We start from the raw sequence: 27,983 nt of genomic DNA on the forward strand, positions 1-27,983 counted from the left end.
ATTCTGTGATGTGCAGAATGTGCAAAACAAAGAGTTATCTGGCCCAAAATGTCAGTAATGCTGAGCTTGAGAAACCCTGATCTAGGTGATGTCTCTCCCTGCTCTTCTAAATTATCTCACATTAACTTTATTCTAGCTTAAGTGCCAGACACCTTCATTGTCTTCTATTCTCTTGTTGTTCAAAATACCGTCTGTGGACCAGCAGCACCTGCATCACCCAGGAGTTTGGAAATGATAGAGATTTGCGTGTGCGAGAGCCAGCTTGCACTGTCTTTCCAGCTGAATGGGTTCATCTCTTCCCAACTCTGTGTCCAGCGACCTCATGTTGGTAGCTTGAAATCATCACGGTGGAAATATTTATACCAAGGAAATCAGGAGGCTCCACAAATCAGCACACCACTGTTGGGGCCTCCACTCTAGACTGCTTGCATCGAGGCTTACCTTTTGGTAGCATCCCTGGGTGATAACTTGGAGAAGCTCTGTCCTGTTGTGCAGAATTCCCATTTTCTATTCATCTATGGCCCTGTGTCCCAGAGTTTCTCAGTCCACCTGTTTCTTTTTTTACATGTTTTCTCAGTCACATTTTGATTTCAAGTCACTGTGGAAAACTCAGAAAACACAGACCCTTGCAAGATTAGCTCTTGGCTAAGAGAGGAAGCACAGCCCCCAGACCAAGGCAAATTGATTCCCAGATTGCACCGCAAAGCTTGTGGTGGCAGCAGCCGTGGTGGCAGGAACCCAGTTAGGAGGTGCCTGTGGGGACCTGTCCAGGCTCCAGGGAGAAAAGGGCTGATTGCCCAGAGGCCTGCAGAGAGGCTGACCAGGCAGCAGAAGGTTAGATTGTAGGGCAATGACTGTTTTTATGGGATCAGCATTCCCCAGGCCACCCAAGGAGAGCCTTGCCAGTAGTAGGCTTTTAGTATTTGTCTCTTGGGAACGAAAGGGATCTCTCGGAGGTGACCAGTGACTAATCACCCTCTGGTGAAATCTGTGGCATTACAGAAGTAGTTCTTTTGCCCATTCCACCTCGGTTATTCAAGTATCAATTGGAGCCTCATTCTCATGCTTTTGTATGTGATGATTCCTCACTTCCACTGTTTGGCTGGTGGTTATTTTGGCGTTTGACTTTACTCCTACTATCAGTTGTTTTGCTTTTTTCCTAAAAACTTCTAGCGTGTATTTTTTTAATCATTTGCCACAGTCTTATCACAGATATACTGTCATTTGCCCTCACTTCCAAACGGCTACATCATTTTTACAACTTTCTTAGGAAAATTAGCCCTGGAAAAGATGTCTGAGTTTATTGTCTTCATCTTACAAACATAGTAATGGGTTTAGGGAGTTGATTTAGTGTTGATCTCATAACCTAAGGCAAAATTCTGGCCTAAGGCTTCAGTTCCAGGACCTCTTCTACCTTGCTTCTCATTTAAGGGCTAACCTATTAGCTTTCCTTTTATTAACTTCTTCCCAATCTGCATGGGTAATCCCAGCTTGCAAGTGACTTCTCCCCCTCTCTTTGCAAATGCTTATTAAATAGTTCTGCTTGTGTATCCGCATCCTTGGTAATAACCATGTGCTGCATAGTGACTTTTGTCACAGGCATGGAAATATATACTTGTCATAATAGTATCTGCCATATGCCAGTTATGGCCCTAAGCACTTCTTGGTGTGTTTTGTGTATTTACAAAAACTGCAAGTTATAAATTATTATGTCTTATTACCGATGAGGATACTCAGACTCGGCTCCTAATATAGCTTGTAAAGGCCTATTGTGAGATTTGAAACCAGTCTGTTAGCCTTCGTATTGCAGATGGGAAATGTGGCTTACTTACTCAAGGTTAAATGGTAAGTAGCCGGACTGGGACTTCAAACCACTCTACCACATTCTACCTGGAAACACATGCCTTTCTAAAACCAAACTTTTCAACTGTCACTGGACGGAGGGATGACATGCTTTAGGGTATGTTCTCATTGAATCCACAGAGCAACCTTGTAAAGTAAGATTTAGTAGGAGGAAGTAGAAGTTGCTATGTTGTACAGCTAGTAAGTGATCTCACCAAAACCAAAGCGCAGGTAGTCCCCTCCCAATCTCTAGGCGGGTTCTGTGGGACAGGCAGGTCACAATATTTGACATTTCTATGTTTTTTTCATTTTACTAACAAATCCTGTACGCATTACTTCGTTTGATGGTGGTACCAGGGCCGTCACAGCTTATAGTGTACTTTATTTTCCAGATGTGGACATTGATACCCTGGAAAGCTGAGATGTCCACAGAGGCTAATGTGTGTTAGGATCTGGTGTATGTAGCGCTAGCCCCACTATCTGGGCTTTCTACATAAAAATGGAGGTCAAAATACCAGACAGATAAAGCCAAATCAAAGATCTCCGGGAATAGGGGCACCTGGGTGGCTCAGTGAAGCATCCAACTGGGTTTCCGCTCAGATCATAATATCAGGGTCCTGGGTTTGAGCCTTGCTTCAGGCTCTGTGCTCCTTGGGGAGTCTGCTTGAGGATTCTCTCTCTCCCTTCCCCTCTGCCCCTCCTTCTGTTCTCACGCTGTCTCTCTCAAGTAAATAAATAAATCTTTAAAAAATCTGTATGACTAAGTGCTGGCAGCATGCTATATGATGGTTGGTGGTCAGTTTAAACTGGAGTTATCCCAAACAAATGTTTTCTCTGTAATATTCTTGTCCAAGTTAGTACTTCCCTGCTGTCCTCTTTCATTTTTGGTGTGTGTGTGCCTGTGCAAGGACAGATCTCTCTTGATTTCATTCAATTGAAGTGAAATTCACGTAATCTAAAGTCTTTAATTTAAAAAAAAATTTTCTTTAAGAGAATAGAAGTTGGTGGGAGGTGCAGGGAGAGGGAAAGAGACAATCTTTTTTTTTTCTATTTAAGATTTATGTATTTGTTTTAGAGACTGTGAGACTGAGCGAGCATGCACATGGGTGGGTAGGAGGGAGAGAGAATCTCGAGCGGACTCCACACTGAGCACAGAGCCTGCCACAGGACTTGATCTCACAACCCTGAGATTATGCCCTGAGCCAAAACCAAGAATTGGTCACTTAGCCAACAGAATCACCCAGACATCCTGGGAAAAAGAGAATTTTTTAAAAATTTTATTTATTTATTCATAGACACAGAGGGAGAGAGGCAGAGACACAGGCAGAAGGAGAAGCAGGCTCCACGCAGGGAACCCCATGTGGGACTCGATCCCGGGTTTCCAGGATCACATCCCAGGCTGCAGGCGGCACCAAACCGCTGCGCCACTGTGGCTGCCCCCCAAATTAACTATTTTAAAGTGTACTGTCCAGTGACATTTAATATACATATTCACAATACTGTGACCTCTCTGTAGTTCTAAAAACATTTTCAAAACCCATATCCACCCATTTACTTATTCTCGATATCCCACATAAATGGAGTCATATGATACGTGACCTTTTGTGTCTTGCTCTTTTACTTAGTATAATGTTTTCAAGTTTCACGCATGTTGTAGCATCTATCAGTACTTCATTCCTTATAATGTCTGAATAATACTACAATCTGTGTATTTACTACATTTTATCCATTTTTCCTTTGGTGGACGTTTGAGTTGTATCCAACTTTTGGCTCTTATGATTAGTGCTGCTGTGAACATGTGTGTACAAACATTTGAGTACCTGTTTCCAGCTCTTTTGGGTGTATTCCTAGAAGTAGAATTGCTGGGTCATATGGTAATTCTGTCTTTAACTTTTTGGGGAACTGCCAAATTGTTTTCCACAGCAGGTGTACCATTTTACATTCCCACCAGCAATGCACAAGGGTTTTGATTTCTCCACCTCCATCCTCTCCACACACTTGTTATTTTCCATTTTTGTTTTGTTTTGTTTTGTAACAGCTATCCTCGTATGTGAAGGGGCATCTCATTGTAATTTTGATGTGCATTTTCCAAATGGCTCATGTTGAGCATCTTTTCATATGCTTATTGGCATCTTCTTTGGAGAAATGTCTGTTCAGGTCCTTTGCCCATTTTTGAATTGCATGTGTTTGGTTGTTTGAATTGTTGAGTTGTAATATAATCTGGATATTAGACCTTTATCAGATTTATGGTCTGGAAATATTTTCTCCCATCCTGTGGGTGGTTATTTCATTTTCTTGATAATGTTGTTTGATGCACAAAACTTTTTAATTGTGGTGAAGTCCTGCTTACCTATTTTTTTCTGTTCGTGCTTTTGGTGCCATATCTAAGAATCCATTGCCAAATCCAAGATCATGAAGATTTGCCTCTTTGTTTTCTTTTAAGAGGCTTGTTTTAGCTCGCATACTTGGGTTGCTGATCCATTTTGAGTTAGGTTCTGTGTATTGTGGAGGTAGGCGTCCAACCTGATTTTTTTTTTTTAAGATTTTATTTATTTATTCGTGAGAGACAAAGCGAGAGAGAGAGAGAGAGAGAAAGGTAGAGACACAGGCAAAGGGAGAGAAGCAGGCTCCATGAAGGGAGCCTGACATGGGACTTGATTCCTGGTCTCCAGGATGACGCCCTGGGCCAATGGTGGCGCTAAACCAGTGAGCCACCCAGGCTGCCCCAACTTGATTCTTTTGCATGTGAATGTCTACTTGCCCTATCATTTTTTGATGAGACTATTTTTTCCCCATCAAATGATCTTGGCACCCTTACCAGACCATAGATGTAGGTTTTTCTAAATTCTCTATTCTAATTCATTGATGTCTATGTCTTGTGCAGTGTTAAATTGGCAGATTACTGTGGCTTTTTTTTTTTTTTTTTTAAGGATTTTATTGAGAGAGTGAGAGAGAGCATTGGTGGGAAGGGAGAGGGAGAAGCAGGCCCCCTGCTGAGCAGGGAGCCTGATGTGGGGCTCCATCCCAGGACCTTTGGATCTTGACCTGAGCTAAAGGCCGGTGCTCAACCAACTGAGCCACCAGGTGCCAATTACTGTAGCTTTTTAATAACTTTTGAAATCTAAACATGTGAGTGCTCTGACTTTGTTCTTCATCAATATTGTTTTGGCTAGTCAGGGCCCATTGAAATTCCTTGTGAATTTGAGCTTTTCCATTTCTCCAGAAATGGCTGTTAGAATTTTGACAGAGATTGCATTGAATTTGTAGATTACTTTGGGTAATATCGCTATCCTAATAATAAGTTTTCTGCGATCATTAATTTTGGGTATCAACCTGACTGGGAACCAAGGTACCCAGATATTTGGTCAAATGTTATTCGAGGTGTGTCTGTGAGGGTGCTTTTAAATAAGATAACATTTGAACTGTAGACTGAGTAAAGCAGATTGCCCTCCCTAATGTTTGTAGGCCTCATCCAATCACTTAAAAACCTAAATAGAACAAAAAAGGCTGAGTAAGAGGGAATGTCACCTACCTGACTGTTCAACTGGGCCATTGGCCTTCTGCCCTTAGACTGGAACTACATCTCCAGCTCTCTTGGGTTTACAGCTTGCCAACTGAAGATCCTCGGACTTAATCAGCCTCCATAATTGCAAGAGCCAGTTCCTTATAATAAATGACTTCTTGGGGCACCTGGATGGCTCAGTGGTTGAGCTTCTGCCTTTGGCTCAGGTCATTATCCCGGGGTCCTGGGATTGAGTCCCTCATCAGGTCCCCACAGGGAACCTGCTTCTCCCTCTGCTTGTGTGTGTGTGTGTGTGTGTCTTGAGAAAATAAAGTCTTTAAATTAAATAAATAACTCCCCCCCCCACCCCAACAGAAACTAGGAATACAGGGTTCCTTTACACACACACACACACACACACACACCCTCTTCTTTTTTCTGTAGAACCTTGACTAATCCAGTCTTCTGGTCCATCAGCCTGAATATCTTTCCATTTATTTAGGTTTCCTTTAACTTTTTTTTACAGTGGTTCCCACTTTTCAGAGTACAAGTCTTTCACCTGTTTGATAAAATTTATTACTAGGTATTTTATCTTTTTCCAAATACTATTATAAATGGAATTGTTTTTCTAATTTCCTTTTCAGATTGCTCATTGCTGCCGTATGGAAACCATTGATTTTCACCTATTGATCTTTTATTAACTTTGCTGAATGTGTTTATCAGCTCTAGTAACTCCTGTGGATTCTTTGGGGTTTTATATATCCTGTCATCTATGAATAGATATAATTTTACTATTTCTTTTCCAATTCTGATACCTTTTACTTGCCTAATTGCTCTGGCCAGGATTTCCAGTATGCTGTTGAATAGCATTGCTAACAGTGGGCATCCTTGTCTTGTTCCTGATTTCAGGGGGCTGGCGTTTGGTCTTTCACTGTTGAGTGTGATGTTATCTGTGAGTTTTAATTTTTTGTTTTTGTTTTAATAAAGATCCTTTGTCATATTAAGGAAATTCTCTTCTGTCCTTAGTTTTCTGATGGCTTTTATCATGAGAACGTGTTGAATTTTGTCAAATGCTTTTCCTACATCTGTCAAGGTGATCAGGTGTTTTGACCCTTCATCTTGGTAGTGTGGTGTATTATACTGGTTGGTTTTCCCACTGGCGCCTTCTTATGTCATTGCCAGCAGCTTTCTCTCAGGCATCCAGTTTCAAATATTTGACTAAAACTTTATTTCTCCATTCTCTGAGATGTTCCCGTAGGTGTCCTACCTTTTCATTTCTCCTCCCAGCATCCTCCTTATCTCACACCTGTTTATTCGTTGTCTTCTCATGCTTGAACTTTCTTTCCCTAGTTTTTATCTGTCTTTGAACTAGATGTTCAGGTGCGCGAGATCAATCCTCTTAAAGCACCATCATTTTCCCTCATATTTCTGCGCTATCCAGGGTCATGTGATGATTTTCCATTGTTCATCAGATCAAGGCCAAACTGCTACTTTTAGAGCCTTTCCTAACCCATTCTCACATCACCCTCTCACGTCCCTCCTGTTTATCACAAATAGAAACTGCACTCCGAGTCCTACCTAATAATAACTTTTAATCTTGGTGTTAGATTTGTGACACTATAAGCATGTAAATTTGATTCCTATATCTTTACCCTTGTTTTGCTAGTTTCTCAACCTTTGCGGTATATTGCTAAAAGTGGTATTTTCTTTGATTTGTGAAGATGCATTGCATATGTCCTTACTGTAAAAACTTCGCAGCTTCATTTCTTATAGTTGGCTGGAGCATGTATTCAAAGAAATGAAAAAGTATTGCTTTAATATGTTCAACAGCATGAAAAAAGCAAGTTGCAGGACACGATGTCCAGTATGAAAAGATATATTCATGTGCAGGGGGGCCACTTCTAGAAAGATATATCAGAAACTATTGATAGTGGTTACTCCTGGGAAGTGGGGCTAGGATGGACAGGAGACAGAAGTTCCTTTTCGCTGTATATCCTTTTGTGCTATTGGATTTGTTTAGTGCATTCGAAAAAAAGAGATGAGAAACAATTAGTTCCTTTTTTTTCCTGGCATTTAATTCTAGTGTCAGCCCCTTCTTTGCCATATAAGAGCGGCAACATCTTAAAAGCTGTTTTAAAATTTTTAATTTTTAAAGTTTTTAAATTTTAATTTTTTAAAGATTTTATTTAATTATTCATGAGAGACACGGAGGCAGAGACATAGGCAGAGGGAGAAGCAGGCTCCCTCCAGGAAGCGTGATGTGGGACTTGATCCCGGGACCCTGGGATCACAACCTGAGCCAAAGGCAGACACTCAACCACTGAACCACCCAGGGCCCCCACATTTTTTATTTTTAATTAATTTATTTTAGAGAGAGAGAGAGACCACAAGCAAGGGAAGGGCAGAGAAAGAATCTTTTGCAGGCTTCACGCTGGTCGCAGGGCTGGATCTCAACAACCCTGAGATCACGACCTGAGCCAAAATCAAGAGCTCCAGCGACTGAGCCAGCCAGGGGCCCCCTTCTTAAAAGCTTTTAATGCTTTTTGAAAACTTTGGGTCAGTTGATGAACTGAAACAGTCCTTTTCACCATGTACCTACTTTTCACATCATTGAAGTAAGTTATCAAGTAGCCTTATTTCTGGGGGTTTAGTTTTTACCCACCAAAAACTGCTGTCTGCCATTTTTAGAGAGTCCTAGCCTTCTGGCGTGTTGTGAGTAAATTGGAGTTGTTGGAATAAACATGGATTTGTTGCTAAAAGGAAAACAACATGAGAGCTTCCATGGCTGGTCCTTATTTTGTGGGAGGTGGAAGAATCAGTAGGGCAGTCTGATACGCAGACTAGATTTCTGGAGTTGCTGCTATATAGTGTCTTTGATTCCTAAAACTGTTCTTTTTGCTTTCCTTGGCTACTTAAATTTCGTTTTAAAATTGGAAGAACAGATCTTTAATTTTGGAGGGAATTCTATTGGGCAGACTCACAAGGAACTTAGGTACTCTTTGGAGTAAAAGAACATTTATCAGTTTGCTAAGTTTCAAATTTAGAAATGTCTTTGGGAGAATAGACAATTAAGGTCAGGAAATGTGATGTCCGAATGATAGTAGTATCTCCATTTGAAGGTATGGAATAGTCTATAAAGCTCCTCATCATGATGCTAAACTTGGTATTTTATTTTTTATTTTTTTTTAAATTTTTATTTATTTATGATAGTCACACACACAGAGAGAGAGAGAGAGAGAGAGAGAGAGGCAGAGACACAGGCAGAGGGAGAAGCAGGCTCCATGCACTGGGAGCCCGACGTGGGATTCGATCCTGGGACTCCAGGATCACGCCCTGGGCCAAAGGCAGGCGCCAAACCGCTGCGCCACCCAGGAGTCCCTAAACTTGGTGTTTTAGAGATAAAACTCTTAATTAGTAATCTCACAAATTTGCCTCATCTGATCAAAGAATTTGATTTTAGTTGTAGTTGGTGTTTGTTATAAAACTCGATGCTGTAATGTTTTTGTTATGTGAGTAGTCCTGCTCACTGCTTTTGTGAGATGAATTATTCTCTTTGCTCTAAGAAAACTTCAGTTCTGGGGTGCCTGGGGAAGTCGGTTGAGTGTCTGCCTTCAGCTCGGGTCATGATCTTGGGGTCCTGGAGTTAAGCCCCGTGTCTCCTTCTGCTCCCGTGCCTGCCCCTCCCCCTGCTTGTACTCTTTCTCTCTCTCTGTCAAATAAATAAATAAAATCTTTTATGGAAAAGAAAACTTCCGTCCTGAGAAGTGGACTGGATTGAACCAAAATCACCGAGTAGCTGAGATCAGGAAGCTTGAGTTTCTTCTTACTAGAGATTTGTGTATACCTGTCTTTTTTCACTGCCTCTGGGCAAGAAAAGAGAGTCCTTTTTGTTTTAGTGAAAACAATGTGAATTTAGCCAAGGAAATACAAACCTGTCGGCTCTTGCCAGTTATTTGACTTCATTATGCCTGGAGCACAGGCTTTGTCTTGTCTCCTGTTGGGTGTGTACTATGTATATAATGCCGTAGTTATGGTGAAGTTAATATTTAAATCAGCTTCTTGTGAAGTACCCGGAAAAACTGAGTTAGTGATATAGTAGGACTCTAATAAGCTTAATATGTCTGTTACTGTAGAATGAATACTTAACATATAGCACTTTTTAGGATTTGGGTTGAGGGTCCTACGTAGAACATAGGTTTGCCTAAACATTCATGAGACTTGAGTCATACCATAGCTGTTATTTGTGTGTATCAGTAGTGTGGCTTAATCCTTGGGAAATTTATTCCAGCTTATAATAGTTATCTGTGATTTGTCTTTTTGAAAAATCTTATTTATTTATTTGGGGGGGGGCGGGGAGAAAGAGAGCACGTGCACGCACCCTAGCAGGGGGAGGAGCAGAGGGAAAGAGAACCCTCAGCTGACTCCAGGCTGAGTGGGGAGCACAACACGGGGCTCGATCTCATGACCCTGAGCCAAAATTAAGAGTCTATGCTTGGGCAGCCTGGGTGGCTCAGTGGTTTAGCGCTGCCTTCGGCCCAGGGCCTGATCCTGGAGACCCAGGTTCGAGTCCCACGTCAGGCTCCTTGCATGGAGCCTGCCTCTCCCTCTGCCTGTGTTTCTACTTCTCTCTGTTTCTGTGTCTCTCATGAATAAATAAACTCTTTGGGGAAAAAAAAAGTGTCTATGCTTAACTGACTGAGCCACCCAGGTGTCCCTGATTTGTCTTTTAAGACATTTGATGACAAAATAAGTTTTGTAAACTCTGGTTTCCTGGTCTGCACAATGAAGAGGATGATTCCTACCGTTTTGGGTTCGTACAAGGATTACAGGTATGCAGGGCACCTAAGGTTCCTGACACAGAGAAGGTGTTTGTATGTTCGTCCCAACTGTTGCCATCACTGTCCTTCAAATTAAGTAGGATGTTGTATGATTCTTGCCTTTTACATGGGCAAGAATTTCCCGTTTGAAACATTTAGAGGACCACACGATGAGAAATATCAGGTAGAGATGGTGAAGTCCCCTCCTTCATGGGAGATTAGAAAGAGAGAGAATAGTGGGAACCAGAGTTCTTGGGGATGACTTTATAAAAGGGAAGTAGGATGAATAAAGCCTTTGACTGGGTTGCCAGAATGTAGGAGGCATTTTTGGAGGTAATAGAAGGAACGCCTGACAGCATGAGAGCAAGTGCATTCGTGAGGTAAGGAAATGAGTAGGAGAAAAGGTTCAGCGGGTTAAGGGTAGAATCAGATAATGGTTTTCCAATAGCAAGATCAGAGATTTGGATCTGAATTAACATGTAGAGTATTATTCTTAGAGTCGTGCAAAATGATTTTACATAGTTGTCATATGTGCCTAGTAGCTTTTTAAAAAGGGAAACCAAAAAAAAAAAAATTAAAAAAAAAAGGGAAACCAAATGTTTATTTTCCTTCCGCATGTATTATTCTAGATGTATTAATGTTCCACTGTTTATCTATTTACAAAGTGGAGAAAGGGGAGTGGAGCTTTAATCCACAGCCAAATATAAGGATTGGTGAATTGTTTAACAGTTGAATACTGTATTTCATTGATTTCCTTTTGTTTGGCATTCTGAGATCTCTGAAATTGAGACATTCCTTCCATTTACTACCTGCCAGCAGCAGATATGATATACTTAATCGTTCTCTGCACGTGTATGGGCTTGGTCATAGCTGTTCCTACTGTCATGACAGGTGAGTTACAGGTACCGTTGGTACCACATGGTTAGTTTACTTTTCAATTTAAAAGATCATACTATAATTTAACATTTAGGTGGGAAAAAAAAAACTGGGTGAAGAAAGGCATAGAAGCAGAACAGCAGGGTATAAATTTGATTTTACCTGAGGCAAAATATCTGTCACTGAAGGAATGAGCACAGTGTCAGATTTTCGTGCAAAGCTACAATCAAGTGTTTTATGTGACCTAAGAACGGAAAATAGCCTAGGTATATTAGTTTTGTTACTGAGAAACATGCAAAAGAATTGCCTGTCATGTGCTGGGCAGTGTCCCTGGGAGCAGAGGAAATTGCTATATTTCTCAACATAAATGAATTGTAGAGCTGCAGGAAGCTGGTGGGACCACTTCATGTGTCTCCTAGGACCATCATGAAGGCCTCGTGTCCTCGTTTTAAGTGGCCACAGTTTTTCTCCTTAGTGCCACAATAGATAAGTGTGCTCCTTATAACTGATGGCCCCTTAGATTCATTCAGAAATAGCATTTACTTCAGAGGCAGTACTTTCCTGGTGGTAGTTGCTTTAGAACTGATTGTACTATTGTGTTATCAAAGCCGTGATTGTTGAAGGCAGGCATGGTGATCATAGGGAGCTTGGGAAGATGCAGAGACCAAGGTCAAAATACAGGAATAAAATCATTACCTGGTTTTGCATTAAATAGAAGCTCTTGCCTATTTTCCTGTCTTCTCAGATACAGCTGGGCATAGAGTAGCATGTAGACTCTGGAGCCCAGGGGCCTAGAGTCAGATCCCAGTTCCAGCCCTTAACTAGTGATAATCTTGTGTACGGGACCTCCCCATGCCTGTTCTGTGTTACACGGGCTTAGCACCTATCCCAGTCTTGTTACAAAGGGGAAGTTAGTTAACTTAGTTAATACAGATGAAGCATTTTTAACAGTACCTGGCTGAAAGTAAGCAGTGTATGTTAGCTGCCATTTTGGACTGGAATTATTTTCTATGAACCCTAGGTGTCAGTTGGTACCCAGAGTAGTTTGAGATGTGAAGGTATGGTTATCAATCCCATTGCTACCTCACTGGTTCCATTTAGGTTAATAATGCTACTCACTTGCTTCTCCCAAGTATTGACAGTCCCTGACTTATGATAGATCTACTCTACAATGATACAGAAGTAGAAACCATACTTTGCATTTAGAATTTTGATATTTTCTCAGGCTAGCAGCGCTGTGTGATATGCTCCTCTCTGGAGACGCTGGGCAGGGCACACAGCCATGCTGTCTTGGGGGTCAGTGACCAGTAATACACTGCCAACGCTTCTGCACCCCTACAACCATTCTGGTTTTCACTTTTAGGACAGTATTTGATATATCACATGACAAACTCGATGCTTTATTATAAAATAGGCTTTGCGTTAGATGATTTTTCTTCCACTGCAGGCTGATGTTCAGTGTTCTGAGTCATCTAAGGTCAGCTAGGTAGGCTGGGTTAGGTGTATTAAGTGGATTTTCCACTTAATGGTATTTTCAACTTACAGTGGGTTTACTGGCATGTGACCCGTTGTAAGTTGAGGAAGGTCTATATCATCCCACCCTTTTTGGGGCATATTAGTTTTGATTTTTTAAAAAGATTTTATTTATTCATGAGAGACACAGAGAGGCAGAGATGTAGGCAGAAGCAGGCTCCCTGCAGAGAGCCCAATGCGGGACTCGATCCTAGGACCCTGGGATCACGACCAGAGCCAAAAGCAGACACTCAACTGCTGAGCCACCCAGGTGCCCCTTGATTATGATTTTTTGGACAATTGTGTATGATTGAGATTAATGTAGATTCAAACACTTTTACACAATAAAATAAAATGGAATTAGAATTCTTTTGGAAGAAAAATTGTATTTATTTTTTGAAGTTTTATTTTTATTATTTTTAGAGAGAGTACATGCACATGCAGGAGGAGAGCCAGAGGGAGGGGGGAGAATCTCAAGCAGACTCCATGCTGAGCAGGGAGCCTGACTTGGAGTTCAATCTCAGGACCCTGAGATCATGAACTGAGCTGAAATCAGGAGTTGGATGTTTAACTGTCTGAGCCATCCGGGTGCCCCCCAAAAAACTTTTTAATACATTATTTTTCTAAAAATGCCCTGCTTAGTTTTCAGCATTTGCCCAGGCTAAATCTGGACACTTTTTAGTGTGAGAGCTCTCCCAGTGTGTAGGCAATGACTCCCTTTGACAAGACTCTACCCTCCAAGACTGCTGGTCTCAGCAGAGTCGGCTTCCATTTCTAGCCTGTGACCATGGCCCATGACTAGAGCAGAAAGGCTGTTGATGCTTTTCTGAGCACTGTGCAGGGCTGTTTCAGTTATTTATTTCTTGTTGTGTGATATTTAAGTGTTGCATTGGGCCCTCAGCTGTTGAAAAACATAGGATCCTATTTCTGTTACAGCTGACAGTGAACATGGACTGTGTATCACTCACTGAAAGGTAGTTGATGAGAAGCATCAAGGATTGAATTGGAGCTTAATTCTAGAATAACCTTAGGCATGTTTATAAATTTGATTTCCTCTCAAACTTGAACTATTTTTCTTTTTTAAAAAATAATTATTTGAGAGAGAGGGAGTATAAGCAGGGGTTGCAGCAGAGGGAGAGGGAGAAGCAGGCTCCCTACAAAGCAAGGAGCCCAACTCCAGGCTCGATCCCAGGACCCTAAGATCATGACCTGAGCCGAAGGCAGATGTGTAACCCACTGAGCCACCAGGTGCCCCCTGAACTATTTTGTTTTCAATAATCATCTAAAAGAATTGGGCCAGCCAATTTTTTATATTTACATTGAGCTTGCTTGTAAAAAAAAAAAAAAAAAAAAAAAACAACAGGTGTTCTGTGCAAAACACGATGGAAATGTTCCACTAAAGACTTGAGAGCTGCAAAGGGGTTATACACTGATCTTGTGGTAGCTGAAAGTTAACAAGATAGGTTTTTCCATGATTCAGATTAACGAAGAGAAAGTATTCCATTTTTTATTCCTTCTGGAATTTTTAGTATAATTCAGAAAATCTTAGTTTTGTCCATGCTTCTTTTTAAGCAATCAAACCTGTAGTTTTAAATATGATGTCGGTGGTATCATTTGTTAATTATGTGATTAGAAATTTATTGTCAGTGAAAAATGACACACAAAAATGGCATGTGCAGTGAAGCTTAAAATAGCACATCTTCACATCCATGCAAATTCCCTGGACTCCTTATATGACCTAGTTATGTGTTACTCAGAAAAAAACCTCAGGCACTTTCAGCTACTACAAGGGCTAAATATTACATTTAAATATTTTATATACTTACTAGTTTTATTGTTTATTCATATTTTTTCCACAGGCGCCAAAAGCATTTTTTTATGATTAAGCTTTTATTTGTTTTTTAAAGATTATTTATTTATTTATTCATAAGAGGCAGAGACATAGGCAGAGGGAGGAGCAGGCTCCCTGCCGGGAGCCTGATGCACGACTCCATCCCAGGGAACTGGGATCACGACCTGAGCCAAAGGCAGATGCTCAACCACTGAGCCACCCAGGTGTCCCTCATGATTAAGCTATTAAAAAAGTAATAGATTTGGCATTTTATTTATTTATTTTTAAAAGATTTTATTTATTTTTTGTTTGAGAGAGCACACAACCAGGGATAGGGGGCTGGGGTTGAGAGAAGGAGAGAGAATCCCAAGCAGACTCTGTACCGAGTGCAGAGCCCAATGTGGGGCTCGTTTCCACAACCCTGAGATTGTGACCCAAGCTGAAACCAAGAGCCAGATCCTCTACGGACTGAACCACTCAGGCACTCCAAGATTTGGCATTTTAGAATGTGTCTGACAGTACCTTCTTGTTTGGAGCTCGTCAGTTCCTTAAAATAAAATACTCAAGTCTTAGGCCTGATTAGCCAGGTGGCTTGTACTAAAATTCTTTAAATGTATCCAGGTTCGCTTTCTGACTGACCTGTGTGTGGTTTTTTTTGTTTCTCAAATACAGAGCTGCCAAATGCTGTTAAACCAACTAAGAGAAATCACAGGCATTCAGGACCCCTCCTTTCTTCATGAAGCTCTGAAGGTTAGTTTCAAGGCCGCTGTTAGCCAACAGGCTTTAAAACAGTTGTCCAATATCATAGTTCTGTCAGGGCAAGCTATTTTTATGCCAAAATGAAAGTGCATATAGGAACAGAAGCTCTACAGGACAGATGACCCAGTATCTTCAATATGTCAATTATAAGGTTTGGGGGAAGTTGGGTGTGGGAGACTCAACTTGGGGGGACCCCACAGGTCAGAAGAGATTTAAGAAATATATCAGCCAATTACATTGTAGCCTTTATGTGGATCCTGACTCAAACACGCTAAAAAAAAAATCTTTGAGTTAGGCAAATTTGAGCTGGTGATTTGATATTAAAACACTGTTGAAGTGTGGTAATAGCATTGTGGGTTATGTTTTTGAAAAGGTACATTCTGATGTACTGATGAGATGCTTAGGATTTGCTTCAAAATGTCTGAGAGAGAGAAAAAAAATGTCTGAGAGAGGTTAAACAGGATAGAATAGTTAAAACCAGACTAACTATAACTTGATAATTGTTGAAGCCAAGTGATGGGTGCCTGGAGTTCAGTTAGACATTCCCTCTGCCTCTACCACTGTATATGTTAGAAGGTTGTCCTAATACAAAGTTTTTTTTTTTTTTTTTAAGATTTTATTTATTTTTTCATGAGAGACACACAGAGGCAGAGACACAGGCAGAGGGAGAAGCTGGCTCCCTGCAGGGAGCCCAATGTGGGACTCGATCCCAGGACTCTGGGATCATGACCTGAGCTGAAGGCAGATGCTCAACCACTGAGCCACCCAGGCGTCCCTGTCCTATTAAAAATTAAAAACAAATAGAAATACAGTCACCACCCTGGAATATGGTAACTGCTTGGCATGTTTATTGAAGAGGCTGACTTCATTTAGAATCTCTGTTTTCATTGCCGACCTGCTTTCGACACATCATGCCTTAGCTAGTCTGTGAAATTGGCAGTAGTAGCATCCAGAGTGGTGAGAACAAATCTCCAGCAAGATTTCATTCTTGTTTGCTTATTGTGGGAAATCAGGGCGCAGCAACAACCCTCTTGTAACCAGGAGTTTGGTATATGCTTTGAGCATGGTACACTCACTATCCAACACCATACTGTCTTTCTTCGACTTTCTACCCTAGAATTACGCCCTGACATACTCAGTCACTTGGGTAGTAAGGAGTTAAACCAAAAAACAAACTCACCATTTATTTTAAATGCTGTGGTGCTTTACTTTTGAAATTTCTGTTTTTCCCTTTCTTTAGGCCAGTAATGGTGACATCACCCAAGCCGTCAGCCTTCTCACTGAGGAAAGAGTTAAAGAGCCCAGTCAGGACACAGTTGCTACAGAACCATCTGAAGTAGAGGGGAGTGCTGCCAACAAAGAAGTATTAGCAAGTAGGTATATGCTGTCTTAGTCCTGCTGTGAACTAGCAGAAAATATGTGTATTTCCTATCAATACATCAACTCTTTCAGAATAATGCTAATAATAGCTAATTATTGGACCATCATTATCTGTTAGGCACAATGCTAAGCAATTACATGGATTCATTCATTCATTCATTCATTCTGCATTTATTTAATGAGTACCTACTATGTGCTAAGCACTCTGTATGGCACTGGAAATAAACAGTAGCATAAGAACCCCAGTTTTCACGTAGCTTATTTTCTCACAGAAGGGATCAACAAGTCGGTAAGTTATATAGCTTATAAAAAATGACGAATACCATAGAGAAAAGTAGAGGATGGAATGGAAGAAATGAAAAAAGGAGCACCAGTAATTGGATTTTTACCAGGTGGGGCCTTCTGAGAAGATACAAGGGAGATGAGAGAGTGAATCAGTGAGGTCCTAAGACTGATATATATACACCATCTGCTCAAGGACAGCAAGGAGGCCAGAGCTTAGGCTTTGGTGGGTAAGAGGTGAGGCTGTGGAGGGACCAGGAGGCATGGCCTGCAGAGCCTTCATGCACACTTGGCTTTCCCTTTAGCTAGAGGCTAGCCAGTGGAGATCTTGGAGCAGAGGAACACTGGTTTCCATTTCCTAAAGGTCATTCTGACAGCTCTGTTCAGAACAGAACTGCAGGGGTGAGGTCGTGAAACATGGGTCAGAGCGGGGAGCCCCAGACAGTCAGGAGGTTTTGCGGGTTCTGGCGGCATGGGCCAGGGGGTAGTGGTGGGGAGGGTGAGGGGCGCCTGCTGAAGGGGCTGTGCTTACCGTGGAATAAGTGGCATGAGAAAGAGAGGACTTAAAGATAGCTGCAGGGTTTTTTTTCCTAAGCAATGAAAATGCTGGAGTTATACTAAGCACCCTGGGAATGACTGCCGCTAGAGCAGATGGGTGGCAGATGAAAAGAATGCTGAGTTTGAGGCACCTGCCAGACATCAGGTGGAGTGTCGGAAAGGCAGTGGGGATCCAAGCATACAGCTCAGGGGAGAGATCCGGCTGCAGAGAGAGAAGACTTGGAATCATAAACCTGTGACTGGGATGTGAAGGAGACCGGGTGAGCTTTTGGGGGGTGCATGGGAGGGAATGGGTTCAGTGACTAATCATTGGACACTCCCAGTGATCAGAGGCCGGGGCAGGTGGACAGTGTGGACAGTGTCCAGGGAGAAAGACCAGGAGAGCTGGGAGAGCTGGGAGAATGGGACTCTGAAAGCCAAGGAGACTTCCAGGAGGAGGGAGCCATCAGCTAGGGCAGATGGAGTTGATGGATAATTGGACTTTTTGCAGTTTTGAGCTACTCTGAATAATGCTGCTAAGAGTATCCTTGTATATATATTTCAGTGCAAATAGTGATTTTTTTCAATCAACATTTTTTGTTTTTAAAGAGTTTTAAAGTTTATTTTAGAGAGGGAGGGGGGAGGGGCAGAGGGAAAGGGAGACGGAATCCCAAGCAAGCTCTTGGGTGAGTGTGCAGCGCGACATTGGGCTCCATCTCACAGCTCTGAGATGGTGACCAAGCCAAAACCAAAAGTCAGACATTTAACCCACTGAAGCACCCAGGCATCCCAACATTTTTCTTTTTTTTTTTTAAAGTCTATTTTTTTTTAAATTTTATTTATTTATTCATGACAGACACTCAGAGAAAGAGGCAGAGACACAGGCAGAGGGAGAAGCAGGCTCCATGCAGGAAGCCTGATGTGGGACTCAATCCAGGATCTCCAGGATCACACCCCAGGCTGAAGGCGGTGCTAAACCACTGGGCCACCGGGGCTGCCCCTTTTTTCTTTTTAAATTTTATTTATACATTTTTCTTTTTGAAACTCATTTCTGTTGAAGTTTATAACTAGTTCCTCTACTTTCACTGCTGTGTAGTATTTTATGGGTGAATATGCTACAATTTTATGTATTTGTTTATTGACTTGGGGTAGTTTCCTTTTTTTTAATATATTTATTGCTATTATAAAAAAGGCTGCTGTGAGCCATTTGATTCATGTTTCTATTACATGTATGCAAGGGCTTCTTTAATGTATGTACCTAGGAGTGTAATTGATGGGTAGTAAAATACGCTTGTCTTCAATTTTATGGGCAATATTTTCCAAAATGATTCTTTTAACTATTTATTACAATCCCACTAACAGGATTTGGCAATAACTATTGCTCTCAAACTTGTTAGTCTATAAAATCATTGCCCATATTTTTGATATAAAACGTCTTGTGAATTTTCAGTGAATTTTTTTTTACATTGGTAATGAGATTGAGCATCTTTTTCCTTCTGACCATTCATGTTTGTGAGATTTCTTTGTGTCTTCTGCCTCAATTTTTCTATTTGTTTGCTTTTTTCTAATTGATTCCTGATATTATCTTACTGATAATAAGATACATCTCTTGATACTGACCTTATACATATGTGATAATAACCCATTCTTTTGGATTTGTGTGTTGCATGCATCTTTTCCCTATCAGTGACTTGTGTTTTCACACTATGGTGATGTACTAAATTATAACTAAATAGCTAAATTTTATTGTAGATACATTTATGTCTTTTTCTGTGATTTGTGTTTTTTAAGAACTCCTTCTATACCCTGAAGTCATAGGATATTAAAATTGTGATGGTTTGATTTTCACATTCTTTAACTTATTTAAAGTGGGGGAGGGGGCAAGGCATATAGTAAGGATACGGTTTGATTCCTCATTCCCCTTACCCTCCCGTACAGCTACTCAGTTATCCTGGTGCTTTTTATTAAGAAGGCTTTATTTGACCACGATCTGTAGTATCAGCTATGCGTTACATTGGATTTTCATGTTTCCCATTCTATTTCTTTTTCTTTTTTTTTAAATAGATTCTTTTTTTTTTAATTTTTATTTATTTATGATAGTCACACAGAGAGAGAGAGAGAGAGAGGCAGAGACATAGGCAGAGGGAGAAGCAGGCTCCATGCACCGGGAGCCCAACGTGGGATTCGATCCCGGGTCTCCAGGATCGTGCCCTGGGCCAAAGGCAGGCACTAAACTGCTGCGCCACCCAGGGATCCCTTCCCATTCTATTTCATTGAGTATCAGAGAGACCACAAGCAAGGGAGAGGCAAAGGCAGAGGGAAAGAGAGGGAGAGGTAGCCTTCCTGCTGAGCAGGGAACCAGACTCTATCCCAGGACACTGGGACCATGACCTGAGCTGAAGGCAGATGCTTAACCATCTGAGCCACCCAGGCACCACGAGTATCTGTTTTTAATTCTTTGGGTTATGTACCCATGAATGGGATTACTGGGTCATATAACGGTCCTGTGTTTAACTTTCTTGTTTTAATATTTCTAAAAGAGGACTACTTTCATAGCTGCAACATTGTCACCCTTTAAAAATGAGTAATTCCTTAATCTGGCTCAAATGCCAATGTAGAAATCTCCCTGATTGTCTCAGTAACAATATGTTTGCAGTTGGCTTGTGAAAATAATGATTCAGATGACATTAAAGCATTAAATATGTTTGAATGTCTTTTAAGAGACTCTTTATCAATAATCCCCCCTTTTTTCTTGCAGTTTAAGGTCCAAAGAAATTAAATCCTTTGTTCTGTCATATTTTACATGTTCTGAAATTTGCTGATTTCATTCCTGTTTTATTTTTCAATGGATTTTCCTGTCCCTTGTCTTTCCTATAGACTTAGATGCTTAATTGGCATGACTGTGTTACAGATAGTGTTGCGTGTATAGTCTATCTTCTGTTTTGTCTATCGAAGAAGCAAGTTCTGTCCCATTGCCCTCTTTTTATGTCTTTAAAATTGTTAGTGTGTTCAGAATATTATCAGCTATATTTGTTTATAAAATCCCCCACCTACTATTTTTTGCAGCCATTGGTGTTTATTGCTGAGATTCTTTATTTTATTGGAGATTTCAAAATGGTAATATTCTATCATCACTTCATAATTTATTAGTTGGGATTCTCTTTCTTAGTTGTAAAAAACAAATGATATAAAATCTACCATCTTCGCCCTTCTTAAATGTACAGTTCAGTAGTGTTAAATATATTCATATTGTTGTGAAATCTATCTCCAGAACTTTTTCATTTGCAAAACTAAATTCTGTATCCATTCAACAGTAATTTCTCATTCCTTTCTCCCTTCAGCTCCTGGCAGCCACCATTTCACTTTGTATGATTTTGACTACTCTGAATGAATACCTCCTTTAAATGGAATCTTTTGTGACTAGTTACTTCACGCAGCATGATGTCCTCGAGGTTCATATTGTAACACGTCAGAATTTCCTTCCTATTTAAGGCTGAATTGTACTCTGTTGTATCTATGTACTACATTTTGTTGACCCATTTATTCATCGGTGGATATTTGGGCTGTTTTCACTACTTGGCTGTTTGAAATAGTGCTTCTGTGAACATAGGTGTGTAAATACCTCTTTGAGACCCCGCTTTCATTTCTTTTGGATGCATACCCAGAAGTGACATTGCTGGCTCATGTGGTGGCTCTATTTTTATTTCTTTGACAAACCTCAGTACTGTTTTCCAGAGCAGTTGCCGCACCATTTTACAACCTCACCAGTGGTGCACAAGCATTCCAGAGTTTCACCACATCTTCACCAACACTAGTTATTTTGTATGGTGTTTTTTGATTTTTTTTTTTTTTTTAATAGTCATCCTGATGAGTTTGCGGTAATACCTCATTGTGGCTTCGGTTTGCAGTTTCTTTGATGATTAGTGATATTGAACATCTTTTCATCTGCTTGGTGGCCATTTGCATGTTATCTTTGGAGAAACATCTATTCAAGTCCTTTACCTATTTTTTAATTGGGTTATTTTTATTTTGTTGTTGTTACTGAGTTGTAGGAGTTCTTTATATATTCTAGATATTAATCCTTTCATCAGCTATTTGATGGGCAAATATTTTCTCCCATTCTGTAGGTTGCTTTTTTATTCTATTGGCTGTAACCTTTCATGCATAAAAATTTTTTTAAGTTTGATTTAGTCCCATTTGTCCGTTTTTGTTTTTGTTCTGGGGCTTTTGGTTTCATATCCAAGAAATCATTGCTAAGTCCAGTGTCCTGAAGCTTTGTATGTTTATCATTTTTTTTTATGTTTATCATTTTGAAAGACTGCCAAACTCAGTTCTTCAAACTTCCATAGCAATTGTACCATTTTGTAGTCAACAGCACACAAGGGTTCTAGTTTCTCCAAATCCTTATCAACACTTGTTACTTTTCCTGTTTTGTTTTTTGTTTTTGATAGTAGCCATAGTAATGGGTGCAGACTGATACCTGATTGTGGCTTTGATTTGCATTTCCTTAATGGCTAATGACGTTGAGCATCTTTACATGTATTTATTGGCCATTTGTATATCTTCTTTGGAGAAATATCTATTCAGATTCTTTGCCCATTTTTAATATAGGGCTATTTGTTTTTTTATTGTGTTGCAGGAGTTTTTATTTTATTTTATTTTTTTAAAGGTTTGGCTGAGCATGAACCTCAATCTTTTTTTTTTTTAATTTTTATTTATTTATGATAGTCACAGAGAGAGAGAGAGAGAGAGAGGGGCAGAGACACAGCCTCTGCCTAGAGGGAGAAGCAGGCTCCATGCACCGGGAGCCCTACGTGGGACCCGGGTCTCCAGGATCGCGCCCTGGGCTAAAGGCAGGTGCCAAACTGCTGCGCCACCCAGGGATCCTGTTGCAGGAGTTTTTAAATCATATTCCATATATAGGTGTCTTAGCAGATACATGATTTATAAAAATTATGTGAGTTGTCTTTTCACTTTTTTGATGGTGTCCTTTGAAGCCTAAATGTTTTTCGTATTGATGATGTCAAATTTATCTATTTTTCTGTGGTTGTTTATCCATTGCCAATGTAAAATGTTTTCCTGTTTTATTTTTCAATGGATTTTCCTGTCCCTTGTCTTTCCTATAGACTTAGATGCTTAATTGGCATGACTGTGTTACAGATAGTGTTGCGTGTATAGTCTATTTTGTCATATCGAAGAAGCAAGTCCCATCCCATTGCCCTCTTCTTATGTCTTTAAAATTGTTAGTGTGTTCAGAATATTATCAGCTATATTATAATTATATAATATAAGGTATTATATATGTGTATATATTATATTATAATTTTAATATTAATATTAATATTAGTGACAGCCTTTGGCTGTCGTCGTCATTTCTAAGACACCATTGTGTAATCCAAGATCATGAAAATTTGCACCTCTGTTTTCTTTTAAGAGTTGATCTTGAGGGCCTGTTTCACTTTGAGTTCATCTTTGTAAAGGGTGGGAGGTAGGAGTTAAAAGTCACTATTTTGCATGTGACTATCCAGTTGTCCCAGTGCCATTTGTTGAAGAGATATTTTTTCCCTGTGGAATTGTCTTGGCACCTGTGTCAAAAAAATAAATTCGCCATTGGAGCACCTGTGTGGCTCAGTCAATTGAGCATCTGATCTCAGCTCAGGTCTTGATCTCAGGATGGTGAGTTCAAGCTCTGCATTGGACTCCGTGGTGGGCAGATTGTGTACATTTAAAAAAAATCAATTGACCATAAATAGGAGGGTTTATTTCTGGACTCTTAGTTCTTTTTTTCCATTGATCTGTATGCCTATTCTAATGCCAGAAGCATACACTCTTGATTACTGCAGTTTTGTGTTCTTTTTGAGTTTTTTTCCTTTTTAAAATTAAATATTCTTCATTGCTTATATGTAGAAGTTCACTTAACTTTTGTACATTGATCTTTTAGCTCATCACCTCTTATTATTTATAGCTATTTTCTGTAGATTATTTTGGATTTCCTTCATAGGTGATTTTTTTTTTTAATTTTTTATTTTTATTTATGATAGTCACACACACAGAGAGAGAGAGAGAGAGAGGCAGAGACATAGGCAGAGGGAGAAGCAGGCTCCATGCACCGGGAGTCCGACGTGAGATTCGATCCCGGGTCTCCAGGATCGCGCCCTGGGCCAAAGGCAGGTGCCAAACCGCTGCGCCACCCAGGGATCCCCATAGGTGATTATTATCTGTGAGTTATGACGGCTGTGTTTCTTATTTACTGATCCTTCTCTATATTTTTTTAAGTTTTATTTATTTATTTGAGAGAGAAATGACAGAGGGGTAGAGGCAGAGGGAGAAGAGCACAGAGCTTGATGCAGGGCCTGATACCACGACCTTAAGATCATGACCTGAGCAAAACCAAGAGTCGGATGCTTAAGTGACTAAGCCACCTAGGCAGGCGCCCCTAGTTTCTTTTATTTTCTTACTGAACTAGCCAGAACATTCAGAACCCTGCTGAATAAAAGTCATGATGGTAGACATTTTTGTCTCAGTCTTGGTTTTATTTTATTTTTTATTTTGAAAAGATTTTATTTATTTATTAATGAGAGAGAGAGGCAGAGGGAGAAGCAGGCTCCATGCAGAGAGCCCGATGGGGGACTCGATCCTGGGACTCCAGGATTAGGCCCTGGGCCGAAGGCAGGCGGTCAGCCGCTGAGCCACCCAGGGATCCCCACAGTCTTGGATTTAAGTGGTTTTACCTTTGGTTTTACCTTTCACCGTTAAGTATAAAGTTTGCTGTGAGCTTTTCATGGCTACTTTTTCTAAGCCTAAGAATATTCTTTTTTCTTTTCAGTTGGCTTGGGTTTTTATTCCTGAATAGTGGGTGAATGTTGTTATTAAATACTTTTTCTGTATCTGGTAAGGGTGATGATTCCTCTAAGCATATCCTGCTGGTCTGTTTTCTCATGTTAACTCAGTATTGCAGGGATCCCTGGGTGGCGCAGCGGTTTGGCGCCTGCCTTTGGCCCAGGGCGCGATCCTGGAGACCCGGGATCGAATCCCACGTCGGGCTCCCGGTGCATGGGGCCTGCTTCTCCCTCTGCCTGTGTCTCTGCGCCTCTCTCTCTCTCTGTGACTATCATAAATAAATAAAAAAAAATTAAAAAAAAAAAAAATAACTCAGTATTGCATTCTGCAGTCAACTCAATTTGGTCTTAATATCTGATTTTTGAGGTACATTATTGGATTTTATTTGCTAATACCATGTTTCTCTTTTTACATCTGTGATTGTGTGTGAGTTTGTTGTTTCTCCTTTCTCTTATTATTCTTGGCTGGTTTGGGATAGGTGTTATGCAGGCTACATAAAATGAATTGGGGAGTATGTCCTCTATCCTCTAAAATAGTTTGTGTGAGATTGAAAATATCTGTACCTTGAATGTTCAATACTTAGCTGACATTTTATGATGACAAGTAAAGAGACAACTTAACCTGCAAGATACAGGAATAAGAGTGCAGAAGTGGGTATTCATTGCATTTTCACAGCTTATTGGCTCATCTTAAGTTTGCCATATAACTGTGGGTTACACGTGTGACTTTGACATAGAGTGATAAAGTTGTTCCACAGATGAGCCACTGTAGTGAGAGCTAGGGAGCATATCAGGTTTTGTGAATGTTTTTGCCTTTTTTCCTACCATGCAGCCAGAAGGACATTGGTGCCTACATGTAGACTAATTAAATTTCTATTTATCTTACAGAAGTGATAGACCTTACTCATGATAACAAAGATGATCTTCAGGCTGCCATTGCTTTAAGTCTACTGGAATCCCCCAAAATTCAAGCTGATGGAAGAGATCTGAACAGGTTATTGTTATAATTTGTCATTAGCTCCCCACATTAGCATGTAGGTGGAAAGGTTAAGAGCTGTGGATGCCACTGAGGGACCATTCTGCCGACCTCTTTTATTTGCATCCAAATGAAATTTCTTTTAGAGGATAATTTAAGTTCACATTAGGCTACTTACTCTTGGGTTTACTTTTTGGCAAAGCCAAATATGATAAGGGTCTTACAGTACCTGGGAGTCTTTGAATAGAAGTCTGTAAGCTTTTGTAGTTTACAATTGCTAGAGGTAGAAACCCCATCCTGGTACAAGCATCTAACATTATATATTCCCTTTATAAACCCAGAGCCTTTGTAAACTTCAAGGGTCATGTTGTCAGCTCTTTGAAAATGAAAGTTATCACTCAACTACCCTGTCTCAGGAGTGACCAAGGATATCTTTTTTGAATTGGTGCCAATTTGGTGATTGTCTGGTATTGCTCGTAAACATCCAGTTCCAGTGGTGGCCTGTCAGTTTCTGGACATGTTTATTCCCTCACACCACTGAGTTGTTCTTTCAGGGAAACATAAGGCCAGGTTTTGTGTGCTAGGCAGTTTAAAGGCTCTTATCTTTAGTTGAGTGTCTCTCTTGCCTCTCTCAGTGGCAAGGTCTGAGATCAGGCACTGTTGCTGAAATCTAAAACTTTCAATACAGTAGCCGTAAATAGTCTTGAGCATCAGCTCGCTTCCATCATGGGCCTTATAAGTAGTAATCTCTGATGGAAGGATTAACATCTATGTCTAAACCTTACTTTTCACTTGCATTATAATTTTATAGTTACTGTATAGCCAGCAATGACCCAGCCCAGTCAGTAAATAGTTTATCTGGCATTTTGAATTATCTATGAAAGATTACCAACATTCTGCATATATAATACATTGTTCCTTAACTTTTTCCTTTTTGGATACGTGGTGTAACGGCATCATACAGGATGCACGAGGCAGCCTCTGCAGAAACTAAACGCTCCAAGAGAAAACGCTGTGAAGTCTGGGGAGAAAATCCCAATCCTAATGACTGGAGGAGAGTTGATGGGTGGCCAGTTGGGCTGAAGAATATTGGCAATACGTGTTGGTTTAGTGCTGTTATACAGGTATGATTTTTTTTCTTTAAAAATTTTATGTATTTGAAAGAGAGAGCACAAATGGGAGGAAGGGGTAGAAGGAGAGGGAGAAGCAGACTCCCTACTGAGCAGAGTCCAACTCGGGGCTCCATCCCAGGACCCTGAGATCATGACTTGAGCCAAAGGCAGATGCTTAACTGACTGAGCCATCCAGGTACCCCTCAGGTATGATATTTTTAAGAGACAACTGTGTCTTCCAGAAACAATTTTGTAATTTATTAAACTGAAATGTGAGAAACATATCTTAAAAAAATGAAAACAGATATGTAAGACTGGGGTGTGTTATTTTCTTCATGGTATTATTGTGTTTTGGTTGATTTCCTGTGTTTGGATTTAGATGCTCTGGTGTCCAAATTGGGCAATACTAAAAACAGAACATCCTGTAGTTGTAAAGATGGTGAATAGGTGTTTTGGATCAGCATTTACTGAATCACATGTTGCAGCAGAGCAAGCAAGAGTTTGTAAGGAAAAAGCATTGGCTGGGATGCGGTCAGAAATATCCGGGCAGGAAATGATGGTGGCTTGCAACAGAGAAGTGTGTAGCCATGGAAGGAGAGAAATACAAGCATTCTAGAGTTAGGTAGGAGATCAGATCTACAGGATTGGTGGGGCAGTTGGATATAGGGTTGAGAGTTGAGAAAGACTCCAGGGTTTCTAGTTTGAGGAACCAGGTGGGTGATAGTACTGTTTGAGGCCAGAAGAGGAATATTTGGGTGTGCGTGAAGAGTGGGATCTCATTTCAGTTTTACCTGTGCTGCCTTCAGTGTGTCACGTGAAGAAACATGTAGGCAGTTAACTACATGAATCTGTAATTTGGTAATAAGAACTGGACTATAGATGCAGCTCTGGGAATCTTTAGTATATAGATGGTGATAAAGCCAAGGGAGTGGACGAAATGCTCTAGAGAGAGTTTCTAGAAATAACTCCCAGGTGCCTTTAAACTTAACATGGCCACAGAGCAGCAGATAATCCTGCCCCTCCAGTCTTGTCCTTCACGGCATTTGACATCTACCCAGCTGCTCAGCCAGAAACAGAGACCTCCCCTTCCACACGTCAGATCTGGACTCATTCAGCTGACTGTGCCTGGCACTGTGTTTGCACTGAGGGAACAGCATGAATAAATCAGAGCCATTGCTCTATTAGAGTTTCCTTTGAAAAGAATGGGACAGAGAGTAAAATATGTATCAGGTGGTGAGAAGTGCCATAAACATGAGTGAGGGTAGAGAAGCTGGACGGAGAAGGAGGCCTTTCTGATCAGATGGGTGTTTGCTCAGAGGCCTGAGGAGGTGAGGGAATGCATCCTCTAATTACAGAAAGGACCCTGCAGACAGAGGGAAGAGCAAGTACAAAGGCCCAGGTTCAAGAACTTGCTTAACGTATTGAGAAATAGGAAGAAGACAGAGGGATCCCTGGGTGGCGCAGCGGTTTGGCGCCTGCCTTTGGCCCAGGGCGTGATCCTGGAGACCCGGGATCGAATCCCACATCGGGCTCTCGGTGCATGGAGCCTGCTTCTCCCTCTGCCTGTGTCTCTGCCTCTCTCTCTCTCTCTGTGTGTGACTATCATAAATAAATAAAAAAAAAAAAAAAAAAAAAGAAAGAAGACAGAACTGAGTGCTCAAGGGTGGGGAACAGACAGTGACAATATCAGAAAGGTAGTGGAGGTGAGGGGGTGCTGG

The 27,983-nt window shown here is 40.7% G+C and overlaps 1 protein-coding gene across 9 annotated transcripts in view; it reads left to right on the forward strand.

Annotated features, from left to right (window-relative positions):
* The window catches only part of USP28 (ubiquitin specific peptidase 28), a 66,069-nt gene that overhangs the window by 5,520 nt on the left and 32,566 nt on the right, over positions 1-27,983 (forward strand). For 8 of the 9 annotated variants that reach the window (XM_038536120.1, XM_038536118.1, XM_038536122.1 and 5 more), the window contains exons 2-5: positions 15,053-15,130; positions 16,380-16,512; positions 25,066-25,171; positions 26,118-26,277. In XM_038536120.1, coding sequence (XP_038392048.1) covers positions 15,062-15,130; positions 16,380-16,512; positions 25,066-25,171; positions 26,118-26,277 — 468 coding nt within the window. In that variant the 5' untranslated portion in view covers positions 15,053-15,061. Of the gene's footprint in view, positions 1-10,977; positions 11,053-15,052; positions 15,131-16,379; positions 16,513-25,065; positions 25,172-26,117; positions 26,278-27,983 lie in introns of those variants that run through there. The other variant, XM_038536121.1, reaches the window with a different exon arrangement.

This window comes from Canis lupus, chromosome 5 (assembly GCF_011100685.1).
Source record: "Canis lupus familiaris isolate Mischka breed German Shepherd chromosome 5, alternate assembly UU_Cfam_GSD_1.0, whole genome shotgun sequence".
Lineage (NCBI taxonomy): Eukaryota > Metazoa > Chordata > Mammalia > Carnivora > Canidae > Canis > Canis lupus.